Below are 17,362 nucleotides of genomic sequence, written 5' to 3'. Positions count from 1 at the left end.
ATAGAATCCCTTCCAATCCTATTATTCTGAAATGTCTCCTAGCCAGGGGCAGCCAAGCTTTCGCTGACTCCAGACTACAACTCTCCCATTACTTTCTCAGCTTTCCCATACCAGCCAGGAGAAATGGGAAGTCAAAATCTCCAAAACCTGGAAGAGAGTGGGCAACCAGGAGCACACGCGCACACACACAAACAACACTCCCCCCCCCCAAAACCCTTACCTGTTCTCATTCCACCTGTTGTAGCGTGGCTGAGGGTCCGGGTCATTGTCATTAAAGTCGTAACTTGCCAGAGGATCCTGGAAGGAGGAAATTTCATATTTGCAGACTGGAGGAAGGTCTAGTCAGGCTCCAAACAGGCTTTTGGGGAGACAAAGTTTTGAGAGCCCCTTTTTTAGGGGGTTGGGCTGTTGACCCTTGGAGTTGAGGCCAATGAGAAGTCGGGTGGTTCAAAAATACAGCAGTATTTCTCACCCTTAGCAACTTGAAAACAGGCGGGCCTTCAACTCCCACAACTGACCCTGCTCCCACTAAAGGGGACCCTGAGGGCACAGAGAAACCCCCAAGTGGCCTCAGAGATCCTCAGAAGGAGTGCCAACGACCAGAGGACTGCAAGGAATAGAAATCCTTCCGTCCTCCACCAGGCAGTCAGAACCGAAGAAGCTCCTTGGATGAGAAGCGAAACGTTTCCAGGAAAAAAAAGTAAGGAAATCCAGTTGCCTTTGGAAAGAAAGCACCTTTGAGACAACCATGACCTGGGATGGTTGAGAACCTCTGTAGACATTTAGCTATGCGCTTTGGGATGAACACCTTCTGAATGGGGTGGGAGGACGAACGGATTCCCATTCTCCACCAGGCAGTCGGAACGGAAGAAGCTGCTTGGATGAGAAGTGAAATGTCTTCCAAGAAAAAAAATAACACACCAAAACCCAAAATCCAGCTGCCTTTTGGAAAAACACCTTTGGGGCTCCACTGATGGAGCGCCCACAACTTCTGGAGGCAACTCCCGTTCCACTGGTTAATCGTTCTCACCATCAGGAAATTTCCACTTAGTTCTAAGGCTGCTTCTCTGCTTGAATAATTTCCATCTGACGTCCCAAAGGTGTTTTCTTTTCCAAGAAGCAACTGGACTTTCTGGTTTTTCTTTGAAGGCCTTTCGCTTCTCATCCAACAGACTGCTGGTCATTTGCTTTCTTCTGGAAAGTCAGTGAGGCCACCTGGAGGTTTGTCTGTGTCTTTAGGATCACCTGGAGGAGGAGCCTTTTTGGAACTATTGGAAGGACTGGGTTGTAGACTGGAGATAGAGGATGTCGTATCCCCTTCCTTCTGTTGAGAGAGGGCCGTTCAAGGGCCTCTTTGACCCCTCTTTCAAGCCAGCAGTCCTCTCTGTGCAAAATGTGGACTTTGCTGTCTTCAAAGGAGTGGCCTTTGTCTTTCAAATGAAGATGGTCTGCTGAATGTAGTCCTGATGGGTTTGTTCTCCTAGGTTGTGCCATGTGTTTGTGAAGTGGCTGTTTTGTTTCCCCAACGTACAGATCTGCACAGGGCTCACTGCACTGTACTGCATATACCACGTTGCTCATTTTGTATGTTTTTTCCTTGGGGTGGACAAGCTTCTGCCTTCGTGTATTCTTGGGTTTGAAGTGTGCACATATGTCGTGTTGGCTGAAGATCCTCCCAATCTTTTCCGATATTCTTGCAACGAACGGAATGACAATGTTGCTTCATTTATTGTCCTTTTTGTTGTCTGCTATGGAGTTGCTCCTGTAGAGTCTTTGTTGAGATTCGATGAGCCACACGTTCTGAGACTTCCTTGATGCGTTTCCGTTCTTTTCCTTTCCCATCTTTGCTGGTAGGCAGGTCTTCAGCTCGCTGCATGCCGCCCTTCATCTTAGGCCTGCCAGAATTTGCAATCAGTCTGCCAAAACACCTGCAAAGACTCCCCCCTCCCCCCTGCACACCTGGTGGCCTGCAGTCAGCCAAAGGCGGCATTGAGATCATTTCTACCTCCCCCTAGTTTTCCTCCCTCCGTCTCCGACAGGTAGGGGTTCACTCACGTAGTTCGCCTCAAGATCAGGATGGTTCTTCTCAACCCCATCGTCCAAAATGCTCACCACCACGCCTAAGCCGGTGTAACCCTGGCTCCATGCGGTGAGGACGTTGAGGTCTGGAGTGATATCGTTGTTCTACGACAGAAAAGATAAGATTGAGGGCTCCGCGGTGCAGGGAACTGAGATCCGAGGATGAGCTTTGGACCTCAGCAATCCTTTCAAGGACCCCCAAAGCTCCAAAGTGCCTGGCGCGAAGAACCAGGACGACACTTTTTAAGTTCTGGTCCAGAAGACGGATTGCTCAAACCTACACGGGCAAGTCCTCAATTTACGATCACAACTGAGGCCAAAATTTATGCTGCTAAGAAATTTGTTAATTGAGTTTCACCCCGTTTTACGAAATTTGTATTGCCGCATTTGTTAAGAGAATCACCGTAGTCATTAAATTAGTAGCACAGTTGTTAAGTGAATCTGGTTTCCGCACTGCTTGGCAGAAGGTCACGAAAGGGAATCACATATGACCCCGGGATGCTGTAACCATCATAAATATGAACCAGTTATATAAAAATATATTAAAAACGGTTGCTGGAATTGAGATTGTCTAATTTAATGAAAAAGAAGGACCAGGGGTGACATGACAGCACTCTTCCAATATTTGAGGGGCTCCCATAAAGAAGAGGGGGTCAACCTACTCTCCAAAGCTGGGGTGTCAAACTCAAGGCCCGTGGGACCACCCTGGAAACAGGCCGACCGGGCGTGGATCTACAGCATCCGTCGCAGCCGGAACCACTGTGCCCTTTTCGCTGGCAGTCTGGTAGCAAAACAAACGACTAGCAAAAGTGGCATTTGATCACAAGGCAAGGAGGCCTCGAGAAATGTTTCCCCTTTTGCATTTGAGTATCCAAGAAGGGACAGGAAAGGAGAAAGGGGAAAGACAAAGAAGGGAAGATGGGAAGAGAGCAAGGAAGGAACAGGAAGGAAAGAGGGGAAGGAAGAAGAAAGAAAGGAAAATGAAGTGGGAAAGAAAAGAAGAAAAGGAAAGAAGGAAGGAAGGAAGGAAGGAAAATGGAGGGAGGGAGGAAGGTTGGTTGGTTATAAGGAGAGGGAAGGAGGGTCTGAGACGGGGTGAAATTCAGCAGTTTCTGGAGAACCGGTAGTGGAAATTTTGAGTAGTTTGGAGAACCGGCAAATACCACCTCTGGCTGACCCCAGAGTGGGGTGGGAATGGAGATTTTGCCATATCCTTTCCCTGCCACGCCCACCAAGCCCACCACCGCAGAACCGGTAGTAAGAAAAATTGGATTTCACCACTGGTCTGGGGGAAGTCCTGCCTTAGCACTTGGCCACCAGCAGCCCTGCTGCCTTTTGCCAGCCCTCTTCCTCCTGACCTCTCTTGGTGGCCTCCCATCCTATCGCTAAGGATGCTTTGGTTACAAAGCCGGGTCTCCTTGCGTGGAGAGGGAGTGGCCCACGCACTTCATCCTCCCGCACACACCATGAGCAACCTGGCCAAGGAGAGTGAGCTTAGCAGCAGCAGCCGCCACGAGGAGGAGGTAAGCGCAGCCAGGCACCCCTCAGGGAAGCGGGACTGGGGTGGGCTGTGGGATCCCGGTGCCCTAGGAGCTCAATGTTGTACCCTAGTTGGGTAATGAAACGTCTGGAAGAAAACAAGCCAGCTCAGAGAGCACCGAGGACCCCACGAGGTCTTCCAAGCCTTAGAAAGAAGTGGGGTGCGGTGGGAAAGCAGGATCCAATCCTCCCACTTTCTTGCCCCACTCACCATGTACCACTGCTTATGGAACCACGGATCAGTGGGGACAATCGTGGCTGTTCTCTTTGTCCGCCTCTTCAGCGCCTGCTGTTCAAACCACGGGATCTAGAGCCAAAACCAGGGAGGTTAAACCAAAGTAAACCATCTGCTTGTTCCCCGGGCCCAAGTTGTTTATTTTGGGACCAGCAGGATGAGGACAGCAGCTTCCCCATCTTGTTGGGATCAGATTTCTATCTGTCAGGGTAGCCAAACCAAACAGGCTGGGATATCCAGCCAGGAGGTCTCCAACACGCCTAACGCTTCCTTTCACAACGGCTGCGAAAAGGACACAAGACTCACAAAATCTGGCTCTGTTTAGTCTTGCACTGTGCAGTTCTTCGGCTATCCCCTAAAAAGGAACCATGAATTCCCTCCTCTCAGAGAAGAGCCACAAAGATGGAGGTTAAACTGTATGACAAATGGCTAAGAGAACTAGGTAGGCTTAGCCTAACGAAGAAAAGGATTAGGGGCTGACGTATGATATCTGTCTTGCAATATTTGAGGGTTTGTCACAGAGAAGAGCACCAGAGGGCAGGACAAGAAGAAACAGGTGGAAACCAGTCAAGGAGAGAAACAACCTCGAATCGGAATAGAACTGGAAGGGACCTTGGAGGTCTTCTAGTCCAGCTCTCTCTGCTCAGGCAGGAGAACCTATACCATCTCAGACAGGTGGCTGTCCTGTCTCTTCTTAAAAACCTCCACTGATGGAGCACCCACAACTTCTGGAGGCAAGTTGTTCCACTGTTAATTGTCTTCACTGTTAGGAAGTTTCTCCTTTTTTTTTTTTTTAATTGAAAAAGTTTTAACAAACAAAAACATTTCCCCCCCTTTTTTCTCCTTAATTCTAGGTTGGTTCTCTATTTGTTAAGCTTCTATCCATTACTTCTTGTCTTTCCCTCAAGAAATTTCCTAACAGAACAATTAATCTAAAGAACGGTTTCCCTACCAGACTTGTTCTCTCGCCTCTCCTGTTCAACATCTACATGAAGCCGCTGGGCAAGGTTATACGTGGTTTCGGGGTGGATTATCATCTGTACGCTGATGATACGCAGCTGTACATTTCCACCCCGAACCACCCCAACGAAGCCGTCGAAGTGATGGGCCGGTGTCTTGAGGCCGTGCGGGTCTGGATGGGGAGGAACAGGCTCCGGCTCAATCCCTCCAAGACAGAGTGGCTTTGGGTTCCGGCGTCCCAGTACAGTCAGCTTACACCATCGCTGACTGTTGGGGGGGAAGTACTGACCCCCAGGGGAAGAGTGCGCAACTTAGGCGTTCTCCTGGACGATCGGCTGTCTTTAGAAGAACACTTGACGGCCGTCGCCAGGGGAGCATTTTATCAGGTTCACCTGATTCGCCAGTTGCGCCCCTTCCTTGATCGGGACTCCTTACGCATGGTCACTCATGCCCTCGTCACTTCCCGCCTGGACTATTGCATCAACATAACATAACATAACATCAGAGTTGGAAGGGACCTTGGAGGCCTTCTAGTCCAACCCCCTGCCCAGGCAGGAAACCCTACACCATCTCAGTCAGATGGTTATCCAACATTTTCTTAAAAATTTCCAGTGTTGGAGCATTCACAACTTCTGAAGGCAAGTCGTTCCACTTATTAATTGTTCTAACTGTCAGGAAATTTCTCCTTAGTTCTAAGTTGCTTCTTTCTTTGATCAGTTTCCACCCATTGCTTCTTGTTCTACCCTCAGGTGCTTTGGTGAACAGCCCGACTCCCTCTTCTTTGTGGCAGCCCCTGAGATATTGGAACACAGCTATCATGTCTCCCCTAGTCCTTCTTTTTGTTAAACTAGACATACCCAGTTCCTGCAACCGTTCTTCATATGTTTTATCCTCCAGTCCCCTAATCATCTTTGTTGCTCTTCTCTGCACTCTTTCTAGAGTCTCAACATCTTTTTTACATCGTGGCGACCAAAACTGGATGCAATATTCCAAGTGTGGCCTTACCAAGGCATTATAAAGTGGTACTAACACTTCACGTGATCTTGATTCTATCCTCTGTTTATGCAGCCCAGAACTGTGTTGGCTTTTTAACAGCTGCTGCACACTGCTGGCTCATATCTAAATGGTTATCCACTAGGACTCCAAGATCCCTCTCACAGGTACTACTATTGAGCAAGGTACCACATACGGTACTGGTGCATTTTGTTTTTGGCCGAAATGTAGAACCTTACTTTTTTCACTGTTGAATTTCATTTTGTTAGATAGCGCCCAATGTTCAAGTCTGTCAAGATCTTTCTATAACTTGAGCCTATCTTCTGGAGTGTTGGCTATTCCTGCCAGCTTGGTGTCATCTGCAAATTTGATGAGTTCCCCATCTATCCCCTCGTCCAAGTCATTGATGAAGATGTTGAAGAGTACTGGGCCTAAAACAGAGCCTTGGGGTACTCCACTGCATACTTCCCTCCATGTGGATGTAGTTCCGTTGAGGACTACACGTTGAGTGCGGTTGGTCAGCCAGTTACGAATCCATCTGGTGGTGGTGCTGTCTAACCCACATTTTTCTACTTTATCTAGTAGTAGGTTATGGTCTACTTTATCAAATGCTTTACTGAAGTCCAAGTAAATTATAATTCCATCAACACTGTCAAACTATAATAATGCTTAATAATAATATAATAATATAATTATAATTATAATAATAATAATATTATTAATAATATAATAATATTTTTAAATTTTTAACTGGGGTTTTATTATTTTAGGGTTCGTAATTTTAAATTTTAAATTTTTTAAATGTTGGCCATTTTTTTTCTAATATGCTCGGTTTTAAATTGTTGTTTTAATTGTATATTTTTTATGTTTTTTATCTTTTGGCTGTACACCGCCCTGAGTCCTTTGGGAGAAGGGCGGTATAAAAATTTAATAAATAATAAATAATAATAATATAATAATATAATAATAATATTAATATAATATAATATATTAATATTAATATAATATAATATAATAAATATAATATAATATAATATTATATTATATTATAATAATAATAATATAATTATGTCAAACATAATAATCAACATAATTCCATCAACACTGTCAAACTTCAAAATTGTCAAATTTTGTCAAAACACTGTTAAAATTCCTTGTGTGTCCAATCACACTTGGCCAATAAAAATTCTATTCTATTCTATTCTAAACTATTTACTGAATCTGCACTACTATTAATTTTCTCATCGTTCCCATCACCAATCTCTTTCCACTTATGACTGTATGACTGTAACTTTGTTGCTGGCAATCCTTATGATTTATATTGATATATTGACCATCAATTGTGTTGTAAATGTTGTACCTTGATGAACGTATCTTTTCATTTATGTACACTGAGAGCATATGCACCAAGACAAATTCCTTGTGTGTCCAATCACACTTGGCCAATAAAAAATTCTATTCTATTCTATTCTATTCTATTCTATTCTATTCTATTCTATTCTATTCTATTCTATTCTCTCTACATGAGGCTCCCCTTGAAGAGCACCAGGAGGCTCTAGCTAGTCCAGAATGCGGCTACGTGGGTGATAGAGGGGGCACCGCGTTGCTCCCATATAACACCCATCCTGCGCGGCCTGCACTAGCTGCCGGTAGCCTTCCGGGTGCGATTCAACGTGCTGGTTACCACCTTTAAAGCGCTCCATGGCTTAGGACCGGGGTATTTGCGAGACCGCCTTCTGCCACCGATTGCCTCCCAACGACCTGTGCGCTCCCAGAGCGGGCCTCCTCAGGGTGCCGTCGACCAAACAATGTAGGTTGGCGGCACCCAGGGGGAGGGCCTTCTCTGTGGCAGCACCGGCCCTATGGAATGAGCTGCCTACGGGGTTACGCCAACTCCCCGACCTCTGGGCCTTCAAACGTGAACTGAAGACTTTATTATTTCATTGAGCGGGACTAGCCTAAAACATATTTTAGCGAAATTTTAATGGGTTTTAATTGGTCTTTGACCGTTTTAGTGATTCGGCCAGTAAATATTTTTTAATTGTATTTATTATATTTATATTGTATTGGTGTGGGTATTTTAATATTGGCTGTAAACCGCCCTGACTCCTCCGGGAGATGGTGCGGTATAGAAATGTAATTATAAATAAATAAATAAATAAATAAACTTGTGGCGCTGCATCATTGGAGTTTTTAAGAAAAGATTGGACAGCCATTTCTCTGGGATGGTATAAGGATTCCTGCCTTGACCAGGGGGTTGGACTAGAAGACCTCCAAGGTCCCTTCCAGTCCTAGGATTCTATAATTAGTTTTGTGCACTGCCCAGGGCTGTTGTTGGCAGGATAAGCAGCTATATGTGTTTTGTAAGATAAAATAATGTTCTACTTGATGGGACCCTGTGCCCATAGCATGGCAACTCAGCTTCAGCATTCCTTTCTGTTTCTCATAGAGCGTCCAGACAGAGAAGCGTTCCTTGTTTGTTAGGGTCTTTCTAAACTGAGGATACCCCAAAGGTGCTTTTTCAAGAGGCAACTGGACTTTCCGGTTTTTCTTGAAAGACATTCCGCTTCATCCAAGAAGCTTCTTCAGCTTCAGAGCCTTATCTCCTTATCCTCTTTCGACTGTAATTTTATTGCTTGTATCTTATGATTTATATTATTTTATTTTAGGGTCGCAGGAACTCGGTATGTCTAGTTTAATGAAAAGAAGGACTAGGACCAATATCTCAGGGGCTGCCCCAAAGAAGAGGGAGTCAAACTATTCTCCAAAGCACTTGAGGGTAGAACAAGAAGCAATGGGTGGAAACTCATCAAGAAGAGAAGCAACCTAGAACTAAGGAGAAATTTCCTGACAGTTAGAACAATCAATAAGTGGAACAACTTGCCTGCAGAAGTTGCAAATGCTCCAACACTGGAAGCTTTTAAGAAGATGTTGGATAACCATTTGTTTGAAGTGGTGTAGGGGGTTTGGACTAGAAGGCCTCCGAGGTCCCTTCCAACTCTTATTCTATTCTATTCTATTCTATTCTATTCTATTCTATTCTATTCTATTCTATTCTATTCTATTCTATTCTATTCTATTCTATTTAGTATCCTAGTATATGATTTTTGATGATTGCTTATTTAGTACCCTATGACTATCACTAAGTGTTGTATCTTATGATTTATGATGAATATATTTTTACGATGACTATGAACATGATTTATCACTGATTGCTTGTATGTACGCTGAAAGCTTATGCACTGGAGTCAAATTTCTTGTATGTCCAATCACACTTAGCTAATAAAAAATATTCTATTTCGCCTCCAATAACCTAGGAACAGGCCACCTTTAAGGTGTATTGCCAGCCCCCAACTCTTAGTGACAGAATGCCTGAGAAAGAGAGAGAGAGAATGGGAGGGGAAAGGATTGGCAGTGCAGGGGGTGGGGGGAACACACACACACACACACATAATGAAAAGATGAAGAAAACAGGTGTGTCACTTGGAGTTGAGTGCTATGAGAAACAGGTGGGGGCAGGAGGACAGGTATGGTTGCATTTTTCAAGACCGTCCATAGCAGAAAGGTTCAAGAGGGCAAACTCTGAAGGTGCGAATAGCCACAGCAGTCCAATGAGGTTTAAGTATTGTGCAAGTGAGGTCAGACTAGAGAGCCTTCAGGAGACCCTCTGCCTATGGGCTTACCCAAGGGTCTCTTTTCAGGCGGAGATGCCACCCCCGGTGCTTGGTTGAAGATTTCTGAGCCATGCCCCTGTGCTTCAGGTGGAAGAAGGGCTCCCCAGCAATCACCTGCAATGCAGAAGGGCAAAATGTTATCCCAGCTTCGACACACCCTCAAAACACAAAATGAACAGAGATGGAGGAAGAACTCAGCTAAAAGGTTCTACCTTTTCTCAATCTTGGCTACTTTAAGATAGTGGATTTCAATTCCCAGAATTCCCTAGCCAGCTTTGCTTTGAATTCTGGGAGTTGAAATCCACTTATCTTAATGTTACAAAAAGTTGAAGGTTCTAAAAAGACGGTCTGATTCCAACCAGAAAAGTATTGACATCTCTGCAAAAATAAAATATTTCACAGGGCAACTTCTTTTCAATCCTCTGCTCTTCCTCGCCCCTTTCTTCCGGGCTGCAAAATAAGCACAGATCACAAAATCACTTGGGATCTGTCTCCCTCCTCTCCTCTCTGCCTTGGAAACTCTCTCCCTCTTGGTCTGTTTTCCCAGGCCTGATTGCATACCTTCAAAATAGATCCCATCCATCTGATTAAAAAGGAGCTAGCCTGGGTTTTTCAAAAGGAGGGAGAGAGGGAACAAATGATTTAATAGAAATGACGCAAGACCTCTGCATTGCAAGACTCTTGTTCTCACCCTCTCGGAATAAAAGGATGGGTAGCCAATAAATTTAATAAAACAATAGAGGACAATAGAGAGACTGAAAGGCCAAAGGCAGTCTGAACATCTTTTGTGTGATGAACTAAAGTAAAATAATAAAATAAATAAGATTTGCTGCATTGGCATCTCCCACGGTTTTCAGATTTTTCCCTCCAGTAACAGACACCCCAGACCCAGGAAACCTTCCCTTGCCAGGGGACCCCTAATTTCCTGGGGTCCATACCCCTATTCTCTGCAGACCACCATGCCACCCCCCACCCCCAGATGCATAATCTCTCTGCTCCAGAGGGATGATGGCTTCTTAAGTTGCCAAAACATCTCTACTTTTGGTAGGTTGTTTCATTTTACCCCAAGCCTTTTTACAAAAAGTAGGGTCAAAACCTGAGGGGAAACCCCCTCCCCTTTCCCTTTTTCTCCCCTTTTCTTTTAAAAAAAAAGGCAGTATTTTTTTTGCAGCATGCTCTTTCCTTGCTCCTTCAGCCTCCCAGAAGAGATGCAAAACGGAGCCAACAGAGAGCAGGAAAAAATATGAGATCTATCTATCTATCTATCTATCTTTGGTTATTCGGGTTTTCTCCCACGTAAAATTGGAAGTGTCTTGGCGACGTTTCGACGAAATCCCATTCGTCATCTTCAGGCTGGTGTTTACAGCTTCGTGCTTCTAGGAGAATATATATATATATATATATACCCCAACAGGCTCCATACGCAGCAAGGAATTCCTACAACATTTGCTTTTCTGACCGGTTGCAAGACCGGGTTGGGGTCTCCTTCTGGGGTCCCACTTTAGAAAAGCCCCCCGGCACCAACTTCAAAACAGGCCCCCACCACCACGAAGGCTGGAAACGGGGCTACAAGCTCCCCCCCAAAGCACCTTTTCCCTCTTCTCTCAAAAGCTTCCTTTCAAAGCACCCCCACATAGAACAAAATAAAAATAAAATAAAATAAAAAACCCCTTTTAAAGTCCAATAATTGAAGGTGTGACATTTCCCCCCCCCTCCAAGTTTGGAGGGGTGGGCAGAAGACACCCCTGAGAGAGTCAAGAGTTGCCAGAGGCAGAGGACCAGCTGGTAGCTGTCCTGACTAAGTGGAGCCTCCATGTTCAGGAGCAGTATACCTGAGTGCTGGTGCGGGGGGGGGGCACCCCAAGGACTGGGTGGGTGGGTGGGGGTTGATAATGTCCCTCTGGGACCAAATACGAACACAGGGCCCTTCTTGGATGCCTAAATGCCTCACCACCACCGCCACCACCACCCCATTCCCACCAAGCCATGTTCATTTGATGGAACCTCCAAGTGCAGAGGCAGTCTACCCACCCACGCAACCCCCTGCCAGAGAAAAGGTGAGGTGGGGGAAAGGCTGGGTGGTGGTTGTTGGTTTTTTCCTTGCAAAGGCCCTCTGCGTATGCTCAGAGGCTACCTCGCCGCCTCAAGCAGGCCCAAGAGTTGGAAAGGCGGCGGCGGCGACGCACCTGGCCCAGGTAGAGCAGCCCGTGCCTGCGGGCCAGGCGCTGGGCCTCTTGGGCGCCGCTCGGGACCAGCACGGCCCAGCTGCTCAGGTAGATGCTCGCGGTGCTGGAGGCTCCACAGCAGAGCAGTAGCAGCAGCAGCAGCAGCATCCAGACGCCCATTTCTGAGGCCGCTCCCGCCCTCCCCCGCTCAAACGCCACGGGACGACCCGGAGGAGGACGGGCGAGAGCCCTGCCCTTTATACATCAACGCGGCCTAGGGCCCCTTCGAAGCCTGGGCCTCGATTTGCACTCCACGACCGCCTCCGGGAGACCCTGAGCGGCTGGGCGCGCTCCATGTGTTCGGAGGCGCCTGGTTGCCATGGCGACAGGAAGCCAAGGCGGGAGATTGGGGATTATCGGGCCAGAAGGCGCTGGGGGGGGGCGGAAATGTTGGTTGGCCGCAAAGGCTCTTGGGAGTTGTGGTTTCTGCTGAAAGATACCTCTGTGATAGTACCAGGGTTAATTAAAGGGATTATTGTATTTATTTTTTTTCTGTTATCCACTAAAAGCTGAAGGGTTCTAACAAGGTAAGGCCATTTTATTACCATTTTGTAAGACATAATAAATAGACTTTCATTGAAATGGATCATGGTCACCCATCTCTCCCTGAATGAATGGAAGGGGGAGGAGCTTCTTGGATGGGAGGCCACGTGGAAATCCCGGAGCTCTAGCCTAGCAACAACTCCAGAAAAAGCAGGGATAAATTGATAAATCCAATTTTGGGTGTCAAGAAAACTGTCCATGAAGTTACCAAGGAAACATGAATTCTTACAGTTTATTCCCCAGTCTGGATGTAAAGTAGCACAAAGTTTTCAAGATAAATCTAGGTGCCATTCTCCAGATAGGAAATAACTTTTAAAATAATAAGCTTTTTAAAAAAACTACCCACTTTTCTATTAAAAATCCAGAGTGGAGTGCTATTCTATTCTAAAATCGATGAACTCTGCACCATGTGCAGAGTATGAAAGAATAAACCGTAAAAAAAGCCACAAAGCAGAGCTTTTAACGATGGAGAAAAACGATAAGAAGGCAAATTATCTAAAAGTATCTTGCACCATTAATTTCCAGAGGGGGGGGAAATATGGCTTTTTCAAATTAGAAATTGATCTCCCAGCTTCTGCCCTTAAACCAGCATTCAAAGAGTTAATTTGCAAGGTTCGGGTTTTTCTTAAGCTTCAGGGAACGCCTGGCCATCTGTGGCAATCAGGTTCCAAAGAACAGAATGGCTAACTATAATTGATATTCTGGAAGGCCCCATTATAGGCAAGAGCTCCTAAGTGCAGATGGGAGGCTTGGCTCACTTCCTTGAGGGCGCTGCAGAGATCGGTGGCTTGGAGCAGGGCCTATTGCTCATGAGAAAAGAGTGTTCACTCGCACTTAAAAAGCTCCCCGTGCAAACCTATTTATTCACTGTAGAGCATTTTTACGCAACTGTTGGGAAAGACGAAACTCTGGGAAAACCACATCAAGATGTAGATACGCCTTCAATCTGATCTGCTTAGAGAGTGAAACCTATAACTTGCAAACTCAAGGTGAGATTAAGCTTTTTCAAAAACCCAATTAACCAGAAAATCAGAAACCCCTTTTCCCAATTGGTGAACTGCAGCTAAGAGGTTACAAGGGAAAAGATTTCTGCTTTTTAATAACATCTGTGGGCTAGGAAAAAAAAGTATTTTTTCTGTTAGTTTATTATAGTTTGTATTAATTTTTTAAAATCTATTTGTCCAGCTCAAGTCACATGCTGACTTAATAGAATAACAGAGATGGAAGGGATCTTGAGAGGGGTCTTCTAGTCCAGCCCCCAACTCAAGCAGGAGACCTGCCTGGCCTATCCCATTTCAGACAAATGGCTGTCTGGTCTCTTCTTAAAAGCCTCCAGTGATGAAGCAGCTACAACTTCTGCAGGCATGTTGTTCCACTGGTTAATTGTTCTCATTGTTAGGAAATTTCTCCTTAGTTCTAAGTTGCTTCTCTCCTTGTTTAGTTTCCATCCATTATTCCATGTCTGGCCTTCAGGTGCTTTGAAGAATAGCTTGACTCCCTCTTCTTTGTGGCAGCCCCTGAGATATGGGAACACTGCTATGTCTCCCCTGGTCCTTCTTTTCATCAGTCTAGACCAGTGATGGCTAACCTTTTTGCCAACGCGTGCCAAAAGCAGGGGGAGCATGGAGGGTGGGGTGGGGGTCGTGTGTGTGCATGCCCATACCCATAATTCAATGCGCCCTGCCCCCCCCCGCATGCACACACAACACCCCCACATACACACTCCCATTGCTTTTGGCACATGATGGCATGGTAGGCCAGGTAGGCCTATTTTTCACCCTCCCCAGGCTCCAGAGCCTTTCTAGGAGTCTAGGGAGGGCAAAAATGGCCTTCCCCACCCTCTGGAGGCCCTCTGGGGGCAAAAAACAGCCCGTTTCCTGACTTCCAGAAGGCCCAAAAATCAGCTGGCCGGTGCGCACATGTGCACGGGAGCTGAGCTAGGGCAACGCTCATGTGCCCACAGATATGGCTCTGTGTGCCACCTGCGGCATGCGTGCCATAGGTTCGCCGTCATGGGTCTAGACCTACCCAATTCCAGCAGCCAGTTTTTATATATCTTACCCTCCAATCTCTTTCCACTTATGACTGTATGACTATAACTTGTTGCTGGCAATCCTTATGATTTACGGTATATTGATATATTGACCATCAATTGTGTTGTAAATGTTGTACCTTGATGAACGTATCTTTTCTTTTATGTACACTGAGAGCATATGCACCAAGACAAATTCCTTGTATGTCCAGTCACACTTGGCCAATAAAAATTCTATTCTATTCTATTCTATAGCCTAGGATCTCATTGGCTTTTTTGGCAGCTGCAGTTTAGGGTCTGGATTCACACAACACAGATGGGGAAAACTGAAGCTGTTGGGTTGTTGAACAATGGCAGCCCCTGCTCCAATCCTATTGTTAAGTTCGGGAAGTAACGAGGCTGGAGACCAGGGTAGTGACAACAGCTCTTTAATATAGGGTGAACCCAGCGGCGTGGCTGGGGAAAAACATCCCCTTATATACTGTTTAACCGGCGGCTTCAACCAATCAGCAACGTGCTTGTTTCCCGCCAAAATATTTAAAGATACATAACACTCCTCCCCTCCCAGAAAACACTTTACCTCTATTTACATATTATTTACATGTTATTTTTCGACGTAGTCACGCAAATAACCTGGGCGTCTCCTGATTCTTTCTGACCTGCGCGGTTCAGTTCTGGGAGTGGGTTGAGCTGGTCGGAGGGCTGTTGCTCCTCCCAGCTCTTTCTCTAGGCCATCCGGCCCTGGATTACTGCAGACTCTTTTTCTAGGCCATCCGGCCTTGGATTACTGCAGAGTCGTCCCTGCTGTTTCCCAGGAACCTGATGGCGTCGCTGGACCTCCGGGACTCAGCTAAGTCTTGCGCCTCCCGGTTAAAATCAGCTGTGGGTTCAAATAATGTGTGGTCAGGGTCTGTTTCATTTAGCTCTGATTGTTCGCTATTCGTTTCCTTATCTGATCTATGTGGCGCCTCCATACTCGGTTGTCTTTAACTCAACCAAGTATGACTGCCGCCAGCCGACATTGTTTGGCGGACGGCACCCTGAGAAGTCCCTCTCTATGGGAGCGTCGGGTCGGTGGGAGGCATGTGGTAACAGCAGGCGGTCCCGTAAGTACCCAGGTCCTAAGCCATGGGCGCTTTAAAGGTCATAACCAACACCTTAAAGTGCACTCGAAGGCCACAGGCAGCCAGTGCAGTCTGCGCGGGAGGCGGTGTTACATGGGAGCTACGTAGCTCCTCTATCACCAGCAGCTGCATTCTGGACTAACTGAAGCCTCCGAGTGCACTTCAAGGGAGCCCCATGTAGAGAGCATTACAGTAATCCAGCGAGAGGTAGCAGGCGCATGAGTGACTGTGCATAAGGCATCCCGATCAAGGAAGGCGCAACTGCGAACCAGGCGAACCTGGTGGAAGGCCCTCCTGGAGACGGCCGTCAAATGGTCTTCAAACGACAGCCGATCATCCAGGAGGACACCTAAGTTGCGCACCCTATCCTTTGGGGCCAGTAACTCGCCTCCAACAGCCAGCTGCGGCTGCAGCTGACTGAATCGGGGTGCCGGCATCCACAGCCACTCCGTCTTGGAGGGATTAAGCTTGAGCCTGTTTCTCCCCATCCAGACCCGTACGGCTTCCAAACACCGGGACAGCACTTCAACAACTTCATTGGGGTGGCCCGGGGTGGAAAAGTACAGCTGGGTGTCATCAGCGTACTGCTGGTATCTCACCCCGAAACCACTGATGATCTCACCCAACGGCTTCATGTAGATGTTGAACAGCAGGGGCGAGAGAATCGACCCCTGTGGGACCCCACAAGTGAGGCCCCTCGCGGTCGACCTCTGCCCCCCTGTCAACACCGTCTGCGACCGGTCGGAGAGATAGGAGGAGAACCACCGATATACGGTGCCTCCCACTCCCAATCCCCCCAACCGGCGCAGCAGGATACCATGGTCGATGGTATCGAACGCCGCTGAGAGATCTAATAGGACCAGGGCAGAGGAATAACCCCTGTCCCTGGCCCTCCAGAGATCATCCACCAATGCGACCAAAGCTGTCTCCGTGCTGTATCCGGGTCGGAAGCCGGACTGGAACGGGTCTAGATAGACGTCTTCATCCAGGTATTGGGGTAGCTGTCGCGCCACGGCACTCTCTACAACCTTCGCAACAAAGCGAAGGTTGGAGACTGGACGATAATTACCCAAAATAGCTGGGTCCAGGGAGGGCTTCTTGAGGAGGGGTCTCACCACCGCCTCTTTCAAGGCGGCAGGGAAAACCCCTTCCAACAAAGAAGCGTTGATAATCCTCTGGAGCCAGCCTCGTGTCACCGCCTGAGTGGCCAGTACCAGCCAGGAAGGACACGGGTCCAGTAAACATGTCGTGCCGTGAAGCCTCCCCAACAACCTGTCCACGTCCAATCACACTTGACCAATAAAATTCTATTCTATTCTATTCTATTCTATTCTATTCTATTCTATTCTATTCTATTCTATTCTAAATATAATATAATATAATATAATGTAATGTAATATAATATAATATAATATAATATAATATAATATAATATAATAATATATTATTTTATATTATATTATATTATATTATATTATATTATATTATATTATATTATATTTATATTAAATATTATATTTATATTAAATATAAAATCTTATACAAATAATTTAAAATAAGAGTAGCAGGGTAAAATGCAATAATTATAGGATAAAATATAATTTAATACATAAATATAGAAACTAGAATAAAATGACATAAAATTATATTTCGGTGTCACCCTTACAATCTACCCCAATCAATCCCACGTATGGCGATCTCCACCGAACCATTTTGTTTGAGTAACCATGTTAACATTTAACTGTGTTAAATGTTATTTTCAGGTTCAGGCCACACATAAAAGTTGAGTTGCTTTTATATGGGGATCCCAGTGGGTCATTCGACTTCGCTGGTTCCCGTCTACGACCGTTGCCGTGTCCCAAAGTCCCTTGGTCCCCTTTTTGCGACCACTGACTCATATTTATGACGGTCGCCAGGATCACATTTCACTCCTCCGCCCCCCCCCTTTTGCGACTTCC

General features: G+C 46.2%; 1 protein-coding gene across 4 annotated transcripts in view; it reads right to left on the bottom strand.

Moving 5' to 3' along the window:
- PCSK4 (proprotein convertase subtilisin/kexin type 4) overlaps positions 1 to 11,899 on the bottom strand; it is a 33,343-nt gene extending 21,444 nt beyond the window's left edge. For all 4 annotated transcript variants that reach the window (XR_009152778.1, XM_058163696.1, XM_058163694.1 and 1 more), the window contains exons 1-5: positions 11,667 to 11,899; positions 9,490 to 9,594; positions 3,830 to 3,925; positions 2,056 to 2,184; positions 221 to 297 (exon numbers count right to left, since the gene is read on the bottom strand). Coding sequence is in view for 3 of the 4 variants with exons in the window: in XM_058163696.1 (XP_058019679.1) it covers positions 221 to 297; positions 2,056 to 2,184; positions 3,830 to 3,925; positions 9,490 to 9,594; positions 11,667 to 11,825 (566 nt within the window). In the remaining variant the exon portion in view is untranslated. The remainder of the gene's footprint in view (positions 1 to 220; positions 298 to 2,055; positions 2,185 to 3,829; positions 3,926 to 9,489; positions 9,595 to 11,666) is intronic.
- Positions 11,900 to 17,362: the final 5,463 nt, after the last annotated feature.

This window comes from Ahaetulla prasina, chromosome 1 (assembly GCF_028640845.1).
Source record: "Ahaetulla prasina isolate Xishuangbanna chromosome 1, ASM2864084v1, whole genome shotgun sequence".
Classification (NCBI taxonomy): domain Eukaryota; kingdom Metazoa; phylum Chordata; class Lepidosauria; order Squamata; family Colubridae; genus Ahaetulla; species Ahaetulla prasina.
This window is presented reverse-complemented; position numbering and strand designations above follow the sequence as displayed.